The sequence below is a fragment of the Leptonotus elevatus genome, chromosome 14 (genome assembly GCF_054856555.1).
Source record: "Leptonotus elevatus isolate MCC_2025b chromosome 14, RoL_Lele_1.0, whole genome shotgun sequence".
Taxonomy (NCBI): Eukaryota; Metazoa; Chordata; class Actinopteri; order Syngnathiformes; family Syngnathidae; genus Leptonotus; species Leptonotus elevatus.
Genome location: NC_141252.1, coordinates 7,740,347 through 7,759,502, shown reverse-complemented (window position 1 = coordinate 7,759,502; position 19,156 = coordinate 7,740,347). Strand labels below are relative to the sequence as shown.

General features: G+C 39.3%; 4 protein-coding genes across 9 annotated transcripts in view; 2 read left to right on the top strand and 2 right to left on the bottom strand.

Annotated features, from left to right (window-relative positions):
- The window catches only part of fancm (FA complementation group M), a 36,729-nt gene extending 33,165 nt beyond the window's left edge, over positions 1 to 3,564 (bottom strand). The window contains exons 1-4 of the mRNA XM_086095612.1: positions 2,113 to 3,564; positions 1,260 to 1,432; positions 1,059 to 1,136; positions 828 to 986 (exon numbers count right to left, since the gene is read on the bottom strand). Coding sequence (XP_085951738.1) covers positions 828 to 986; positions 1,059 to 1,136; positions 1,260 to 1,432; positions 2,113 to 2,794 — 1,092 coding nt within the window. The 5' untranslated portion in view covers positions 2,795 to 3,564. The remainder of the gene's footprint in view (positions 1 to 827; positions 987 to 1,058; positions 1,137 to 1,259; positions 1,433 to 2,112) is intronic.
- iqcc (IQ motif containing C) lies at positions 3,087 to 5,356 on the top strand. 2 transcript variants are annotated; one of them, XM_086095619.1, is made up of 5 exons: positions 3,087 to 3,171; positions 3,737 to 3,896; positions 3,976 to 4,267; positions 4,633 to 4,754; positions 5,182 to 5,356. In XM_086095619.1, exons 2-5 carry the CDS (start codon positions 3,816 to 3,818, stop codon positions 5,215 to 5,217), a joined length of 531 nt encoding a protein of 176 aa, XP_085951745.1. In that variant the 5' UTR covers positions 3,087 to 3,171; positions 3,737 to 3,815; the 3' UTR covers positions 5,218 to 5,356. The 2 variants fall into 2 exon arrangements, with proteins under 2 accessions (XP_085951745.1, XP_085951744.1); XM_086095618.1 differs by having other exon boundaries at positions 3,093 to 3,171; positions 3,737 to 3,880.
- A 1,156-nt stretch (positions 5,357 to 6,512) lies between these two features.
- On the top strand, positions 6,513 to 15,461 carry dcdc2b (doublecortin domain containing 2B). Of its 4 annotated transcripts, none has more exons than XM_086095614.1 (14): positions 6,513 to 6,561; positions 7,790 to 8,087; positions 9,113 to 9,164; positions 11,881 to 11,951; positions 12,024 to 12,155; positions 12,242 to 12,376; positions 13,379 to 13,418; positions 13,932 to 13,997; positions 14,110 to 14,263; positions 14,345 to 14,460; positions 14,606 to 14,674; positions 14,766 to 14,846; positions 14,924 to 15,049; positions 15,363 to 15,461. In XM_086095614.1, exons 2-14 carry the CDS (start codon positions 7,816 to 7,818, stop codon positions 15,423 to 15,425), a joined length of 1,377 nt encoding a protein of 458 aa, XP_085951740.1. In that variant the 5' UTR covers positions 6,513 to 6,561; positions 7,790 to 7,815; the 3' UTR covers positions 15,426 to 15,461. The 4 variants fall into 4 exon arrangements, with proteins under 4 accessions (XP_085951740.1, XP_085951741.1, XP_085951739.1 ...); XM_086095615.1 differs by having other exon boundaries at positions 6,513 to 6,694; positions 7,793 to 8,087; XM_086095613.1 differs by having other exon boundaries at positions 6,513 to 6,694.
- Positions 7,563 to 18,561, bottom strand: tmem234 (transmembrane protein 234). 2 transcript variants are annotated; one of them, XR_015097162.1, is made up of 7 exons: positions 18,371 to 18,561; positions 17,907 to 18,058; positions 17,753 to 17,819; positions 17,554 to 17,646; positions 17,317 to 17,432; positions 12,201 to 12,360; positions 7,563 to 8,113 (listed from the first exon to the last, which is right to left on the bottom strand). XR_015097162.1 is itself a non-coding variant. In XM_086095621.1 (5 exons), the coding sequence occupies exons 1-5, from the start codon at positions 18,384 to 18,386 to the stop codon at positions 17,347 to 17,349; spliced, it is 414 nt and encodes a 137-aa protein (XP_085951747.1). In that variant the 5' UTR covers positions 18,387 to 18,558; the 3' UTR covers positions 15,552 to 17,346. The 2 variants fall into 2 exon arrangements, 1 of the variants encoding a protein (XP_085951747.1); XM_086095621.1 differs by lacking the exons at positions 7,563 to 8,113; positions 12,201 to 12,360 and having other exon boundaries at positions 15,552 to 17,432; positions 18,371 to 18,558.
- Positions 18,562 to 19,156: the final 595 nt, after the last annotated feature.

Sequence of the window (19,156 nt, the reverse complement as noted above, 5' to 3'; positions counted from 1 at the left end):
CCAAGTATGTTGTCAAAATCGCACATAATCCAATAAAATGACATGTAAGAGGTGTAACCGCGCAAGCCAATTCACTGCAAGGATAAAAAGCATTGCTATAAAACAACAGTAATGTTCATTTTACGCCATACTAGTGCTTTGGTCAACAATTCACAAACAGGTCACATATGCCTTCCACCAAGTATTTGTCATCAGATTATGAAACGCACTGCAGTTCAACACCACAACACAATAATAAATATCCATCCATTTTCAGGGAACAATATATTGAATATTGATCAACTTTTTTTTTAAGACTTTAAGGAATAAAAACTTAGAGGTAATAAAAAAGTTTTAAGAACCATGACCGTTAAAGGGATACTTTCTTGTACAATTAATAACTTAAAGAAAAATAATAATAATTCCACTTGCTGTCGACTAAAAATGACATCACTTGTGCTGAGCAAGTAGGTAACGACCAATCATCATGGCTCAGTTTTCTGACCAAACCCAGAAAACAGGTGAGCCATGGTTGGTGATTACCTACTTCCTTAGCACAGGTGATGTCATCTTCAGTGGACATTAAGTGGAAAATTTAGTTTTTAAAGTTATTAATTGTACAAGAAAAATAATGAAGTTATCAAATTCATTCTGGACAAAACATTAACTTTTCACTGCTGAAAATGGCTCAATGAGTCAAGTATCCCTTTAATAATTTACCGGTACAGACCACGCCAATAATTCGTGTGACCACTAAGGGGCAGCAAAATACCAAAATAGAGGCTACATTGACTGAACCACACTATCGTAGTCTGGCACATGCACACAATACGACTTGAGGGTCCTACCTGCAGGTAGCGAGCCTGCTGGGCGACCAGCGCCTCCCCCAGCGGGACCACCATTTTCTCCACGCTGCGCTGGTGCGAGTGGGCCAGGATGTCCGGGCTTTCCTCGGAGCGCAGCTCAATGTGAGAGATGAGCAGATTGGAGATCACGGACTGCACCGACTGCACGGGCGCAACGTTTAGTCATCACGCGTGTCCTGGTGGGTTGTTGAAAGAAAAGGGTTGAACTCTTACCTTCGTGTCTCCTCCTGGAGTGGCGCTAAGGGCTAACACGCGGAACTGCAGAGTCTGACTGCTGAGCTGTCTGATCACCTGAATTAACAAAAATATGACGCAATCTAAATGTTCAGCTGTGACTGCTATAGCGAGTGAAACTATTTTCAGTTCACTAATCACGGCATGTGAATTAAATGTGATGCCCAATGCAATGTTTACCTGACAGTAGGCATGGTTGCCCAGCGCCTTGTGGGCCTCGTCGATCACCACACACTTGACCTGCAGGGCCGGGCATGTGTCCCTGGACAGGTCGTTCATCATCACCTGAGGCGTGAGGAAGAACACGCGCTTGGACCGCCACACTTCCTGCCTCCGGTGGGCCGCTGTGCTGCCTGCGGAACGCAGACGGTGGTTATTATTAAAAACATCCATCCCTCCATTTTCTTTAGGGGCTGTTCTAATTAGGATCGCGGGTGAGCTCGAGTTATTTAAATTTCCATTAATTTCATGTAATTTTAAGGAAAAATGCTATATTTGGATATATATAGGCCTTTTTTTATTTATTATCAGTCTTTTTTTTGGGGGGGGGGGGTAGCGGGTTATGTATCAAAAGTACTAGTGGTATCAGTAACTACTCCACAGTTGCGTACTTGTACTGGTATTGGTCTGACAAAAAAAAGTATCGAAAATACCTATCAACAATGAATAAGGATTTATTTGAAATATGTCAAGTGTTCCAAAAAAAACCTAAATACGGCATTTATCCCAATCTGGTCTCTCCATCGAGATTTATTGCATCATCATACTTCCTTGACACCAATTCCTATTGAGACAGGATTTTGGCATTTTGTGGCATCTCAGGGTGTGCTTCAGAAATAACACGAAAACATATAGGAATAGGTGAATTTGTCACCAAAAGCTGGGGATAGGTTCCACAGAAGAAAAAAAAACTATCCATCCATTTTCTTTGTCCTTGGTCGCTGGAGCCTATCCAAGTTGGCTACAGGCGGTAGGAATAGAATAGATGAATTTATGAATAGTGAAGTGCAAATATGGCAGGTGAGTACTGTACCAGTCAGCTCGGCCATGTGCCCCTGAGGGATGCCCATCACTTTGTAGCAGGCCTCAATCTGCTGCGCTACCAGTGGCTTGGTGGGGGCCATGAACACGATCTTCCCGGCTGGATACCAACGATAGAAATTGTACATCACAACGGCGGCGATGAATGTCTTCCCCAAACCTGTGGGAAGGCATACTAGAGTGTTTTGGAACAAGGCAGCATTCGAGATGTTGAGCTGGTACTCCCTAATTGGGTAGTTTGTGGGATAAATCCACACTGTCGCAGAGGAGCTGTCAAAACCAGGGAAGTCTGGATAAGTGATCTTTCCAAATGATGGAGTGGCAGACATGGGCCTCTCCTCTTGGAGTAAACTGCCATGATCATTTTGTAGGTTCTCTTCTGCTTCATTGACAGCGACCACCATGAGGTCGTCATCATCGTCATCACAGGCATAAGGTTTGGGAGATTCAGTTGTGTGACTTATCTCTTTAGGAGCGCCTGTTGGGTTTAAAGAGCCGAGCTCAGCCCATAGTGGACTTGGAGCAGGAGGTCTCTGGACTGTACCGCTTTGGCTCGCTTTGCGCTGTCGCCCAGCGACTTGTTTTCTTTCTTTTTGAGGCCGAACAACGTTGTTTGGAGGCGCGGACGCACCCCATGTCTGAAATAAAGTCCTCTGGTTAGAAGAAGCGCTCATTTTCTCGAATTATGTCGCAAATAAAACTTTTTGGAGGTTGGAAAGAGAACGCCATAGCTAACTGGCGATGTCAAAAATGGCTCGTTTCCTGTTCACGCTTTTCAAAATAAAAGTGTTCATTCGCTACAGCTAGTCTACTTTTGTCTTTTAGACATTATTTCAGTTTATACAATTTAAAATTTATACCTTAGCAAATACAAAACAAACATAACCCCTATAAGGCGTCAGCATGAGGTTACAATGTCAACGTAAGACTTATTTTTTTAAACTTAACACCGGAAGTAAACGCAAAGCTCCCGCTTCTCTCTGGACTGGCAGGTCACGTTACCATAGTGATACAGATGCGTGACTTGGAGAACAAGCTCGTTCTTTTGCAGGTAATAACCTCGTTGCTAATGTATCTGCTCGCGTACTATGAATCGGTAGAGCTTCTTCGTGGCCTCGACGTCTGTGGAACTACTTTGGGTTCGGTTAGTCAGTGCGGCTGTTGCAAATTGAGAACGATGCTAGCTGTTGTTAGCATTAGCCTTGTCTTGTGTGCGCAGTTTGAGTCGATGGTAGTTAGCTAACTGGGGCTAACGCAAAAATTTATGTGATGATGACTATGCAACATTATTGGTTACCACTCAACTGCGTGCTTTAGCGTGGTGCCGAGACTGTACACAAACTCAGCTTCAAGCTAGCTGAGGTACGTCATCACGGTGATGTTAAGCCATATTCATAATTATGTTGGGTTTTTTTTTTAATAAATGAAAGTACAGTATGATTGTGTGAGTTTTCTTGTAAAAACACATTACATTTTTTTCGGGGGGGAGGGGTACTGAAACGGATAATAGCATTTGCATTCATTATGATTTGAGATACAGTGAATTAAACGAATTGCACTTGTATGTGAAGGCACCACTGTACATGTTGAAGACCACTTGTATGTGTCCTATCCAGGCACGTGCACGCGGGTGTTTGGTGCGAGCAGAGCTCCGTCGTGCACGGGTGGACTTTGAGGAGGTCGTGAAAGAGATAGATGGCACTTTGGCCCACTTGGGGTGGAGGGACGCCATCATCCCCACCCCCCACTTCACAGACACGGCAAGTCTACCTACCTGTAATAAAGCCTGATTTATTCACCATCTTGCACCTTTCTCATGCCTTCTTCGCCCACTTTTTTTTTTTTTTTTTACCAGGATGGCCCTCTACCCAGGAAAGATACAGGATCAGATGTCGCCGTCGGCTCACAGAACCCAGCAGCAGGAGACGCAGATCCGTTGTCTGAAGTGAGAGGAGGAAGTCACCGTCTGCAAACGACAGAAGCGCAGAAAGACGGCTCGGGCTTGGCAGTTAAACAACAAACAAGGGGTTGTTTACAAAGCAGCCATGTTCTTGAGGCAGGTCAGAACCTGAGCTCTGATGAGATTCCGGAGAGCACAATGGACTCCACTTCTGTCTGGAGTAGCATGGAGAGTCTTCCTCTTAAAGGTACATTATTTGTCACTTGTAGAGGTTGAAGACGTACTCACACTCTTTCCTGTACGTAAAGGGGAATTCAAAATAAAATCTTTACAATAATATGTTTTATGTGGCCCCACAAATCGAAACAAAATCCACCCGTTTTAATCCAGCTCAGGGGGTGGCCATTTTGCCACATCTGACATCATAGTGCCTAAAGGCTCAGCTTGAGTATGTCACATGACCACACTCCGAAAACAGGTGAGCCGTGATTGGTTGTTACCTCAGCCCTTAGGCACTGTGATGTCATTTTCAGCCGACAATCAAAAGTACATTCTCACCACAGCTGCCGCGAGCCTCAACTGACAATACCATAAATAATTTGTCTCCTCCAGGTCCGCAGCGGTACCGCTCGGCCCAGGAGGTGCCCGCTGCTCCGGAGGCCCTGCGTTGCCATCGAGACGCCCTGACCATGGAGCTGCTGTGGCTGCAGCAGGCCATTGACAGCAGGAAAAAGGTGAGCCGCTGATGTAGTATTTCCCTTCATTTAATCAGCGCTGGCGCTCCACCACGAGGCCGAACCTTGAGATTTACTTCGGTGACATTTATGGTGCCTCGGTAAGTCAGCCGCGTTATTTATTTAATGACCACCAGTGGGCTTTTTTTCACACTAGTTTCAGTTTGTATTGTGGAACACAAATAATCCTTTGCAGGGAAGTCATTTTTGATGAACAATTTAGTTGTGAGGGGAAAAAAAAAAAAAAAAAGAGTACAGAATTACATGAATTACAATATGTTTATTTCACTACAATGAACATGCACCATTTGTGAGGGGTAGATATTCACAATTAATTGACACTCCCACCAAAATGGCTTGTCGTTTGACACTGTTTTGCTTACTGAGTTAAATTGTTTGTTTTCCTCTCTTTTTATGTCCCGTGCAGTACTTGTCTCTGAAGGACAAACTGAGCATGCGCTGAAGTGGACTTTGCTGTGCTTCCCAATACACAGTTAAAGAATTGCCTACACTTTTTTTTTTTAAAGCAAACTAAAGGGCTTAATTTATGTTTTGTGTTGTATTTTTTTATATAAAAGATGAATAAATATATTTTTTCCTAATGTGGTGCTTCTTTGTATCTACTGTTGTTGTTGCTGCTGTCACGTACTCCTGTTTTATTGTGATGTAACAAGATCTGTGGACAAAGACTTGCATGGTGTATCAATAACATGCTCCAATTTCCTGTTTGGCCAACAGTGATTGAATTGCATTACACAATGTTCACCATTAATTCTACATATTTAAAAAAAAAAAATAGTTTTCAAAACTTTACAGTTGTTTTGTGTTAATTGCATTCATCTATGTTTTGCTCTCTGCTATTAATGCAAATTAATTTTGCCCAGGTTCATGTAGTCGCAGGCTCAAAATAAAGAGTATCACATTTGAAATTCATTTTACAATTAAAAAAAAATAATGTTTTCGTAATATTAAAAATATTTTCAAATTATGTTTTTTAGTTTTAATTAATTTTTATTTTGGTATTAATGCACATTGATGAACTCGCGGAATAAAGTCACATGAATATCATAACATGAAATTCACCTTGTTCTTTGCTGTTTTGATAATTGAACAATATTTTATTATGATTCAGTCATTATCATTACAGTCAGTACCATAACATGGGAAATCTATTTAACACTTTTACAATAAAAAAACGAGTACCCTAATGTATTCAAATGAAAATAAATTATCAATTTATTCAAGACGGGGAAAAAAGGGTATATGAAGCTATACCCTAATTTTCATTTCAGTGACTGAGGACGTTATGGCAGACAGACATGATTTCATCTACATAAAAAAAAATCACTTTCATTCATTAAAGTCATGTTGTAATGTTAATATTCATAACTTGACGTACAGTTATGATATATATATATATATATATATATTTTTTTTACACAACTTCCATCTCATACAGCACCCTATACCCCTAACCCACACATTACAATATTGTTGCAATTAAAAAAAAAATACGAGCAAACGTTATGATACTGGATCGGCCTCCTGCGCACGGGACCGACCATCCCATCCACCTCGCACACCCCACGCCCACTCTGTGTGTCCCTTTTGTTGTGGTTGCTGCCAGTGGTTTAGCTCGCGAAGCTACTAACTGCTGGCTGCGCCGCGCTGTCATAGCAACCAGGAAATACACAAGGTTGTCGACTCTTGTGTTGTGTGTGTGTGCGCGCGCGCGCGTGTGTCAGTGGGAGAAGAAGAACGTGGTGCTTGTACCACCACCACACAGAGGGGATTCATTTAGTTTGTGGTGTGTATCAGCAGCGGGTTTTCTGTAGAAATTGTGTGAATACTGACGAGCTGAAGATGAACTAAAAGGATATGGGGATTTGGAGTCTGAATTAACAAAGGTTTGAATTGGTCAAGAAATGCGGAAGGTCAAGGTAAATACTAGGCCTATGTAAAATCTCAAATCGAATAGTTCTTGCCGATCGCATTGAATTTGGACTGGAAAATTTTTGAGGATTTTATTTATTTATTTATTTTAATGTGAGTCTCAGGATAGTTTGAACTAAACATAAAAGGAGCTGGTAAATTTGTAAACTGTGTTTTATTTGGTGATTGATTTTATTGTTAAAAGTGTCATTTGGCGAATGTGGAATAGGCCTGCTGTAGTTCCAAAGATGTTCTGAATAAGGTGAAAACTTTGAATTTGAAGTTAAAAGATGAGGACCTTTTTTTTTTTCTTTTTTTTTTAAAAGACTCCTTCATTGGGCCGTTTTTGTTTAGTTTTTTCATGAAAATGTGGGGAAAGTGGTTTTTTTTGGAATGTCCATTGGAGTAGAATGGTGAATACCGTTTATGGGTGTAGAACGAGACAATGGCATTTCTGTAGAAATTGCATGTGAATGATGAAAACAATGAATCGAAATGCTGTGGAAATAATACTGAAATGTTGAACGTGAGACTTGGAATGGTTTGAGTCAGTCAACAAATCTGGAAGGAGGCGGTAAATATATGAAATAAGTCTTAATATAGGAATTTTATTTGGAAATTTGCGGCATAGGAATAGCTCCCAAGAAGTGTTGAATATTTTCAAGCTAGAATGATTTGAATCCATCAAGAAATGTGGAAAGTGGCTAAATATGTCAAATATGTCTTTAATGTGGGAATTTTATTGTGAAAATTGTGGAATTAGGGGAATGTGGAAAATAGTATCTAATGTTGAGATCAGAAATCTGAGTTTGGAATGGGAAAGATTTAAGTTTTCCTGTTGAAAATGTGGAATTGTGAAATACAAAGAAAACAATATCCAACATGTCCTGGTTTAATATGAATGAATGATGATTATGAATACTGAGAATGAATAATGATGAACATTTGAAATTGGAATGGTTTGAATTGGTGGAAAATTGTGGAAGTCGTAGACCAGCTAAAGACTTTTGGTGTAAAATGTCATACAATGTGTGTGAATGTTTTTTCAGAATTCACACGATTAAGCACTAAGTACTGTGTACGTGTGTTTGTGTGTTGTATAGCAGAAGTAGTAGTAGAGGGTACCAAGATGGCCGCCACCACAGCCCTACCCCCGGTGAAGAGCGTGGTAGTATACAGGAATGGTGACCCGTTCTTTAGCGGCCGCCGGTTCGTGATCAACCAGCGGCAGGTGTCCACCATGGAGGCCTTCCTCAACGAGGTGACCCACAATATTGGGGCCCCGCTGGCCGTCAGGACCCTGTACACCCCCAGGCAGGGCCACAAGGTCGCCGACCTCCAGGATTTGCAAACAGGGGCCCAGTATGTTGCCGCTGGTTTTGAAAAGTTCAAGAAACTGGAGTAAGTAGCAGCGAAGCTTTTGTGGTCTGATTAGGGAGAAGAAAAAAAACTTTGCTATTGTGCTTAAGTGGATTTTTCTGGTATCTCTGCTTAACTTGAGTATTTATTAACAACATTTCCTTTGTAAGCAACATTTTTTTCAGTCATTAGCTAATTTTTGTAAGCCAGTGCACTAATATTAGCAAAGCTGTGGGAACAATGTTTTGATAGCATTAAAGTTGAGCCAAGGCTAGCTAGTTCTTTGACATCAACGTGAAACATGTTTCAAGATTTAGTTGTCGACATGCGGATGGACAAATATTGTATAGTAAAATATATTTTTTAAAGAAAGAAAGAAACAACACTTGCACTGAAGGCAAAAGTGTGACAAAAACGGTTTAAGTCATTTTATTTTAATGTAATCCCATTTTTGTGTCATATTACAGTATAGCACAATGCTATTTTTCTCATTAACTCGTTCACTGCCATTGACAGCTGTAGACGTCAAAAATTCATTAGAACTATTTCTATTAAATTAATTTTTTTCCACTTTTGCTAACAAGAGTATGAAAACCTAGAAAAAAATGTATTGTAAATTTAGAACAGATTAATCGTTAACTAGTGAAGTCGTGATTAATTACAATAAAAAAATAATAATCGACTGACGGGCCTAATCAAAAATATATATATAAAAAATAAGGGGCATTTAATCATAATTAATCGCATGATAATTTTATATCTGTTATAAATGTACAATAAAAAAAATTCTAGGTTTTCATAAAAAAAATTACGAAAAGGAAAAAAATGTTAAACTAATAGAAATACTTCACATTCATTTTTGACGTCTATAGTCGTCAATGGCAATGAATGAGTTAAAAAACATGACATTTTGTACTTTTTTTCCCTTTTACTCAAGCACAGGAGTTAAATTTGTACTTCTACATTTAGAAGTCTTTTTTTAAACAAGCATCAGCATTATGACACTTCTGCTCATTTCTATTGATGAGCTTTTTGTTGTTGTTGTTGTTTGTGCTCTCATGATGCAGCTACGTCAACACGGGTGTGAAAAAGCAGCAGGCAACACGTGAAGACACTCAGGTAGGCCGGCTCATCTTTCTTATTTGAAACATTTTACCTTTAAGGCCCACTGCTCAGTCCATTACTTATTTATCCAAGTAAGTCTAACTACAGGAATGCACCAGTGGACCTCCTACTGAGTCAACTTGGACAAAAACAGACCCGACGGCTCATACATGTTCATTTTGATTGCTGATTAATCCTGCCTTGGAGCATTTCGGATAAAATGGAATTGTGGATTTATGAGTTGACTAGTTTGATGTCGAGTGAGTTGTATTTAATTAAAGAAAAAGGGAAAACTGAGTTGTAAGGTTACAAAAAATATTGTCATAATATTTTGGAGAAAACTGAAACTTGAGAATAAAATTCATAATGTTGCAGGACAAACACATTTTAGGAGAATAGTTGTAATTTTGCAAGAAAGAGCTCATAATAGGAGGATAAAGTCGGGTTAAAGTATAAAAGATTTTGCCCCGGAAAATAACATTTATAATGTTATAAAATTTAATTTGAGGGAAAGGGTCTTTTTAAACGTAATGATACAAAAATAGTTATATGATGCCTCGTAATATGTAGATAAAATCATATTTTGTATCAAAAAAAGGAATGTTGCAAGAAAATGTCATAACGTTACAACGATAGTTCCCCCCCAGAATAAGTTATATTGCTGAATTTAAAAAAAAATTGGATGCCGTAAGAATGACGTATTTTTAAGATAAATATTTCATAATATTACAACAATAGTTGTTGTTTTTTTTAGAAAAACTTAATGTTACTTCATAGTCATATGATTTTAAGATTGGAGCTTTAATGTGGATTAAAGTCGAATTTTAGAAGAATTATCTGAATTTAAAAAAATAATTCTGGTACCATTTTGACTTCATTCTCATGAACAACTTATTTGTTATAAAATCACTACTTTTTTTTGTAAAAAAATTGCCCATTTTCATAATAATTGCACTTTATTATTGTAAAATAATGACTGATTCTCATGAAACGACTACTTTTTCTTACTTTAATCGAGAAACATTGCAATTTTTTTCTCATATACTTTGTCTCTTTTCATCAATTATTCAACATTTTTCTTCCATTTTGTGATTATGATTCATTCATTCAATCAAAAAAAAAATGCCCCAAAAATATTTGCAAATTTAACAAAAAATTGGAGTGGGAAAAAGTCTCTATTTTGAAAACGATTCCTTTGCATAGTTTTAGAATAATGCGGCATTTCCATGAAATAAAAAAGCTACAGTTAATCTCCTTGGGGGAGGTAACAACAGAGGTCACAGGGGTAGCCATGCACTCTTGCTCACTTTGTATTCAGCGCATCTGGTAAGATGTCGCTTTGTTTTCAGTCCAAACAGCGCTACTTCTTCTTCTTCTTAGACGTGTACCCTGTGTGCACCCATGTCGGCTACGAGCGTTGCGGAGCGCTCGCATGCCTGCTGTTGTGGTTGCTGTGGAGCGCCGCAGCAAGTGTGGCATCATGTGAAAGTTAAGCGTAACACAGTATGGCCAGTGAGTTAATCAGTGCATGTCTGGGCAGGTCCGAACAGCCGCTTTGTTTCCATCACGGGCACAGTAAATGTCACAATTCATTGAATGAATGCTTAACATGCTTTATAGCTAATCACCTGTTCTTATGTAATATGGATGAATAAAGATAAAACTAGCACCAAAAAAAAGGGTTTGCAGTCACATTTCTTCTGGTGTGCCTGGCTTGGCCACTATGGGGCAGTATAATAAAGCCACTCAAGCTGCAATAATATGAGTCGTTCTTCACAGAGGATAAAGAACATATGCCTGTGTGTCTTACATCTGTCGCTCACAATTTGAGGTCAATAGCCGCTGTCACAACACCAGAACTACAGATATATGCGCGTTCGGAAATGCGCATTGAGTGCACATTGTCATTCACAATTCATGTACTGTGAATAATTTTCAAGTTGGTAAGTTAGTAACTTTTTTTGTCGGAGGTCTTAAGGTGGTGGTTTAAACTGGCTAATGTTGACGTTAGCTAGCTGTGTGGGCTAGCAAGTTGATTAGAACTGAGCCGAAACAAAACACAAGTAGTAGTCTTGCTAATGTTTTTTTTTTTTTTGAAATAAAAATGTTGCTACTGCTAACACAACACACTGTGCCGCGGCGCAATCGGTGTTGCTTCATCGGACTTCAGAGCGCATTTCCGAACGTGCCCGAAGACTGGACATGCCAGAGCACTGTAGCAGTTTAGCTTGGGCCATTTCTTAAGATGGTGGTTTAAACTGGCTAATGTTGACGTTAGCTAGCTGTGTGGGCTAGCAAGTTAATTACAACTGAGCCGAAACAAAACACAAGTAGTAGTCTTGCTAATGTATTTTTTTTTTGTTGAAAAAAAAAGTATTGCTAATGCTAAAACAACACAATGTGCCACGGCGCGTTTTGCGTTACCTCATCGGACTTCAGAGCGCATTTCCGAACGTGCCCGAAGACTGGACATGCCAGAGCACTGTAGCAGTCTAGCTAACCGACGTGCCTACATGGTAGCCATGTTGGGAGGGACAGCGTTTCCATTAAAGGCTATGCAGAGTAAGTTGCTTGGAGAGTCAAGTATTTTATGAGGTGTTAGTTGGTGTAAAATGTTTGAAAATCACTGTACTAGACGGCCATGCTGCTGCAGCTTGATACACACAAAATTGTGTATCAAACTGTTGCGCTCGATGGAAACATTGCTTATTAGTGGATTGTCCCCCTGCAGGCAAAAATAATCCCGAGACCCATCGTGTCAGCTAAATGGAGGAAGTTTGTTCCAATGCCCAGTATTATACAGTAAGACAAAACTCATCTGATCACATACAGTCACTCAAAGTACTTATATGACGCATTTATGTAACATTCCAGCGTTTTCCGCAATGGGGACCTCCTGTGTCCACCCTTCCGATTTATCATACCTCGCAGCATGCAGCGGGACCTAGGGCAGGTCCTCAGCCTGGTTACCGACAAGGTCAGCTTACGGACCGGCGCCGTGCGGAGGTCAGTAAAAAAAAAACACAAAAAACAAACATGCAGGCAATATACCAATAACTGGACTGGATGTGACCGCTGCGTGACTCTGTCAGGTTGTGTTCTGTGGAGGGGGCCACGGTGACCTCGGCGGGGGAACTGGAGACCGGACGCTGCTACGTTGCCGTGGGAACCGAGAGGTTCAAGAAGCTTCCGTATGTGGAGCTGCTGGTGTCTAAAGCCACAGAGGGGTAATGAACTGTTATGTCAGAGGTGGAACAGTGGCTGATACTTGACGGCCTAATTTTCAAAAGCAGGACATTTCAACTGATTTAATTGTAACTTATCAAGTTTCAATGATTGTAGGAAACAATCTATCCTTTCATTGAAGAATAAAAACAATCATTATATTACTCATTTCCCCAACCCGTTAAAAAATGTTTACAAAAAATGCACCCCCATCCAAAAATACCAACAAAAAGCGCTCAAGCTGTTATATTGTTCGGGACGGGGGATTCATGCCTTAGCCTTAGTGTGACTTTAATAAATATATAATATACAGTGACGACTTAAATTCCTTCCGTGATCATTCTCACATTTCCATACTTCTTTATATAAACAGTGAGATAACAGAATGAAATAGATTGTAAATAATCAAACCGTTTGTACATCATGATATAATGCTGCAATCCAATTCATACCTTCCGGTGTGCCCACCTTGGCCACCGGGAGGCAGTATAATACAGTCAAGAAGAATACTACTACTACTACTATAGTTAAGTGACTCATATTAGACATTTTTCATTAAGTATATATTGCATCCATTTGACTGTTGTTATATTATCTGTCTCTGTATTCTGTTCAAATATCCGAAATATAAACCACAACTATAGATGATAGCCATTAGCATGTCAATGGCATTTTGTATTGTTTGCTAGCATTAAGATAAGCAGACTTTTTCTCAGGCAAAGCTGTGTGGTTATTTAAAATAAAAAAAAATCTTGTTTAGCTTGCCAAAAAGCTTCAACTGGGAGTGCCGTTTAAAGAGCTTGTGGCCGCCTTTTTGGTGAATTATTTGCTATTTGCCAAACTGCTGCTTATTGTGAAAGTGAGCCGAACAGAGTTCTTAAAAAGAGCCAAATGCCAATTCTGTAAATTCCTGCTATATACCTCTTAATTTCCTTTTTTTTTTTTTATCCCACTTTGGATGTGTTGTTTTGTTCTTTTGACATTGTTTTCACTTCTATTTATAGGTATTACCCAGGAAAGAGACGGACACTGAGGAGAAACATGGTAAATATCAATTTGATGCGTCAACAGTGACTAACTCGGCACTTAGCAGCGTTCCCCAAAACATGAAAACATGAGCAGGTTTTCATTATGGCGGAAATGCAGCGAGCAGCATATCATGCACAGTGTTGACTCATACTAAAGAACGCAAAAGTTATAATTATGCTTACGATGAGGATTGATGCTTATTTATGTTTGTAAACAAAACTAAACAAAACTTAGCATTCAACTACAAAAAAAGTACATTGTTACGAAAGTAACTTTCTTTCACTTTCTATCATTTGATTGTATACATACTTTTAACATTATAATAATTCTGTTTAATTATATTGTTGTCTTATCGCTTTCATTGTTGTCATTAACTTTCGCCAACCCTCCCCATTCGATCCAAATATGGTTCCCTGTGCAATTAAGGATTACTACTCCTTAGAATTTGTATTTTTTTTTGTAAAGCAACTCTGCAAAAAAGTCATTGTCAATCAGTCTGTGCGTTTTTTTTTGTTTTTTTTGTTGTAGAACAGGAAGGAAGGAAGCGGTCCAGGAGACCAATATAGTGACTCGGCTCTGCTCAACTCTCCAGAGGTAAAGCCACATACAGGCTCGTCTTTATATAAATATAGTAGGGATGCAGGAAAAAAAAAAAATTGTTGTTTTTTTGCCACCCTCAATTTCTATCAATTTCAATTACTATCAGTCAGACGGGCGTAGGGTGAAGTCGACGGGTCATGACGCCGCTGCGCACTTGGCAGACCTGAGAGCGGACGACACCACCTCTGTACTCTTCAACAAGCCCGTCAGGATTCACATAACCAAAGGAACTCCGAGACCTCCCCACGGCAACGGACCCGGTCAGGACGCAGCATCGCACATACTCGCCGTTATTACTCCGCTAAAAAATCTAAAATCCCGTTTTGTTTTTTTGGCTGAAGTCTATCGCGCCGTCTTCAAGCCGGGAGCGAGGAGGAGGAGGAGGAGGGAGGAGGTCAGAGGAGCTGAGGAGGTGCAGGAGGACGAGAATACAGCGACAGAATTTCCTGTTGATCAGGTTGACTATATATACTATTTGATTAGGTCTACAATTTTTGACACAGCTAATTTATTGGCACTCATTAGATTATGTACTAAATAAATTGTCCAGTGAGTGTTTTTTTTTGTTTTTTTTAACTGTAAAATTTTATTTTATCTTAAAGAGGGTGGCAGAAATAGTAGAGGACGAAGAGCTCAACAACACATATGACGCTGTTAATGGCACACTGACGGTACACGCGACAAACACACGCATTTTTAAAAAAAAAGTTATTTTTGCATTAAAAGGGCTCTGAAAATGCCTGTATTTTTGCCATCTTACAGTTGCTGCCATCCGAGCAAGATGAAGCAGAAAAGACAGCGATAATAAAAAGCACAGAAGAGGAGTTTAACACTGAAAATTTGGTACACACACACATCACACACTTTTTGAGGACTAGCTTCCTGCATTGTGGGTCTAATGTGAGTGTTTTGTTTTAAAGGAGCCTGAACTCAACAAGATGACTTTGAACACTCCCAATTCTCAGAGAGAAATTCAGGGAAATACTTTGGAGGAAAAGACTAATGTAACTGCATGTGGTACGCATACCACCAGGCTCCCTCTAGTGGTACGTGATAGAATCACTGCTCTAGTACAGTTCAGTTGTATTATTACGTTCTATACATTTGAATTGAATCATTGTTTTTTCCCCGTATTAATTAAACAATGTTACATGGACTTAATTGCAATATTATACTTATACTTTTTAGGAATAACACCACTGTCTGTTGATTGATAAGTGACACTACTTAATATATTTAAATGTTGGTCATGACTGTACTTTAAGAGCTAGCAAAGTTTTCTTTGCTCTTTTTTGGTGTAAAAAATTTGAGAAGAATTATATCAAGGCTCAAAATAAAATATTGTGTTTTTTTTAATAGGAGGGTCCAAAAAGAGCACAGAACCACCACCAGGGAGAAGATCTAATTGAAGAACCATCATAACCACTCTTGATGTGCTTTCGTCAAACTGTATTAAAGAGCCAAGTAATGTTATAAATTCTTGTTTTCATGAAGAAAATGCCTATTAAAAAAAGTAGAACTTAAAAGAAATAATTTTGGGAAAGTCTGTCACATTTGATTGTATTTTTTAGTGAGATTTATTTGGATGTAGATGCACAATATAACACACAGCAAAGCACATCTGAACATTATTACCTCAGCCAAGCAGGAAAGGCAACAGTATCGTTTCAAGCAGTATTTGTTGATTTCATTTCGGGGTGCGGGAAAACGCTGCTGGGTTAACAAACACCTTTTTTCAAAGAGAAATTTCCTCAATTTTCTTTTTATGCAGTTTGGGTCATGAAGGAATCGAGGGTGTGCACACATGTGCAACCATGTTTATTTTTACTTCCTGCTAAAAAAAAAAAAAAAAAATCAGTTGATTTTACATCGTTAGCACACATGAACTCATTCACTCCCAGCCATTTTCACTGAAGCAACCCCTTTCACTCCCGGCCGGCTGTTTTACTGGATTTTGACTGATTTTGCAAGGCCCACAGAATATTCTGTTCTATTGCTATGAAAACATGGAGTATTTTCTTTCATCAGGATTTTTTATTTTATTTGTATCTACTATCTATTTCCGTTTTGCAGCAATTATGATTAGAATATAGAATATATAAAATATCATTATTCACAAATCTGTTTAAAACAGTGGGAGGGGAAGCTTTTTGCAACATGGCCCTGGTTGATCTCTTATACTCTGCTGCCATTAACTGGCCGTTTTGCTTCAAGCCTCTCTCTTCAGTTCAGAGGCCGCATTTGTATGCTCTAGCATTTAAAAAACAAACAAAAAAACGTATAAATAAGTCTTTGGGGCACGGTAATATTTAAAATAGAACATATTTATACATTTTGGGGAGCTAATGAGTGAATCTTAGAATGTTTTGTTTTTTTATGAATTATATTTGTTTTCATTTTCATCAAGAGAACTACAGTGTATGTGACTCAAGAGCTTATTTTCTCATTTTAAAACAAATTTCAAGTACCAGTGAAGAATATGCAGTAGAATGTAACTACTTTCAATACAAAGCAGCGTGCGTGCCCCTGTGCTCCCACATTCCCATTTGGACATGTCCTCCGAAGGCCTTTAAGCAGACGACTTTCACGGTGGCTTTTAAGTGCGCCAAAGTGAACGTTTCTATAGGAGCTCCATAAATCTGGTCAAGTTGTGGGAATGAACTCTGCGTGAACCCACCAGCGCCGCTCTCGCACTCAGCGTAACACTCTCTTGGACACGTCTTCACTTGTTTGCTTAGCTCAGAAATATGGCTGCCGCTGAGCACGCCGCTTGAATGTAAATGACCTTGATGGACGGACGGGCCACCGGTGACCTCATTTTGACCGACATCAGCTCATAGGAAAGGCGAGAATTAAAAGGGCAATTGCTTTTTTTTTTTTTCAAGATTAAAAGTTAAGTGCATTCTATTCGTCTTCATTCCATCTACTCATAAATTGAGGTTGTGCGCGTCCATTTTATGCTCCGGGAAGGCGGAGCTACATGACTTATGAGAGATCCTGTTTTGCAATTTAAAAAAGAAAAACAAAATCATATTTGTTAAATAATCTATGCATGTTTTCAACAATCATAATTTGTTTCCTGTACAGTACTGTTAATTTGAAATAATATCCTGTTTTGAAATAAAAACATGTGCCCACAATTTTTTTTATGATGGGCTACAACGGATTAATGACATTTCCATTAATTTCAATGGGGAAAGACAATTTAAGATACGCGTGTTTCGAGTTACGAGCATGGTCACGGCATGAATTAAACTCATAAGTCAAGGCAGCGCTGTATAATAAAAAGCATGTTGAGCCAAGATGCTCTTACTATAGTTTGTTCATGCACACTGGAAGGTCATCAGGACTGAGTGCCGACATCATCCATGGAGCTTACGATACACAAAGTGACACCAACCATAGTGAGGAACATTCCGGCAACAGCCTCTAAAAAGAGATGGATAGATACATGTTGGGGGGGACAAGTAAAAGTTTGAACAAGGCTGATGAAGTTGTCTTTTTTCAGGGGGGAAAGCAAACTAATGCATCACGATTGAATTGAACTCACGTTTGCCTCCAAAGTTTTCACCCAGCAACTTGCCAGTGAGCAGAGTCCACAGGAAGGTGAGAGAGTTGGCCACAGGGACGGCCAATGACAAGTCTGCAAGACGAAAATTCAGTGGCTGAGTAAACATGTGAGGCGAACAGGGCGGAACACTTCTTGTTCTTCTTTTTATTGCATCTGATGTACAGTATTATTGTCTCACCTACGGTGGAAAGTGTGTAGTAGTAGACTAAAGAGCCACTTTGGTTCAGGACAAACGGGATGAGGTACTGAGGATGGAGAAGGAGGGGCATTCATTTTATGGTGATATGATAAAAAAAAAAGTATTGAGGGAGAGAGAGCGAGAGAATGTTTACCTTTAGATTAAGGAAGAGAAACTTGATCTCAGCAAGAAATTGAGCCACTTTGCCTGACTTGGACACATGTTCGATGCCTTCGGTGCCTTTTTTGAGGAAAGGGTTGGTGCAGCCCCACAACACGGACACCAGCAGGAGACTCAACACTTCCACTATTGTGCAACACACACACACCACAGGTCATTCAAATATGAAAGCGTTTATAAAGTATTTAATTATCACTTATTCCCATTTTATTCTGTCACATCAATTGATGAGTTTCGGTGTCGTTGGCTAACTTCCTTAGCATGAGGGCTACGATGCTCGATGCCAGATAGTTAGATTGTAATTAGTTTAAGGACACCAAACAAAATATTACAGATTTACTTATCGCATGGACATTAAAATCGAACGAATACAACTGTATTACAGGGGTTATATAAACGCTAAGACTATTCGAAAGGTAAAATGGGTTCGCTACTTACCTAGAGTCACCATCATAACCAAACGAACTGCTGACGAGTGGCGTTCAAGACAGCTACTGAATTGTTCGCTAAACGTATTTACCAACGAATAAGAGTTAAAAGTACGCAAAAACGCAATTCAATGCTGATGTTTGTTCCAAGAACACTCATTGAAGTAACAAAGGGCAGATAAAAGTATTTAAGTGCTCCATTTGTTTGCTTTATTTAGTCGCAGGACATTGCACTTCTTGAATGCTCCCCCGTCGAGGTGGTGCTTAGCATTGTTGGTCAACAGGGGGCGCAATAACACAAATTTCGCTACCATCATCAGTCCAGTGATTGTCAATTAAACACGTCAATAAATATTTGGCTCACCAAGTACCACCATATAACATAATGCGTAGTTGGACATTAACACTGCGTTTATAGTAAAGTAATACAAATGGTCAGTATTACAGTATTTTTTTTTTTAAATAAATGGCAAGTTGCAACAGGATAATTGTGCACATTGTGTCATCTAGTGGTGGAGCAATTAATTGCCTTCAATACTGTATATGTGACTGGCTAAGATGAACAAAGATACATGATTTCTTGTAAATGAATAATATTTTTTTCTCTCAGTGGACAGGAATCACTGCTTATCCTGCTGTGGGTCACTGGAAGCTGCAGCCTATCCCAGTCAATCCCAAGGCATAGTCACACTCGCATTTGCAATTTTGCACCGTCACTGAATGGAAACTGAAACCCACATGACCTGCACCAAATTCAGGTGAATTTAGAATAGTTTTTATTATAATATATATTTCT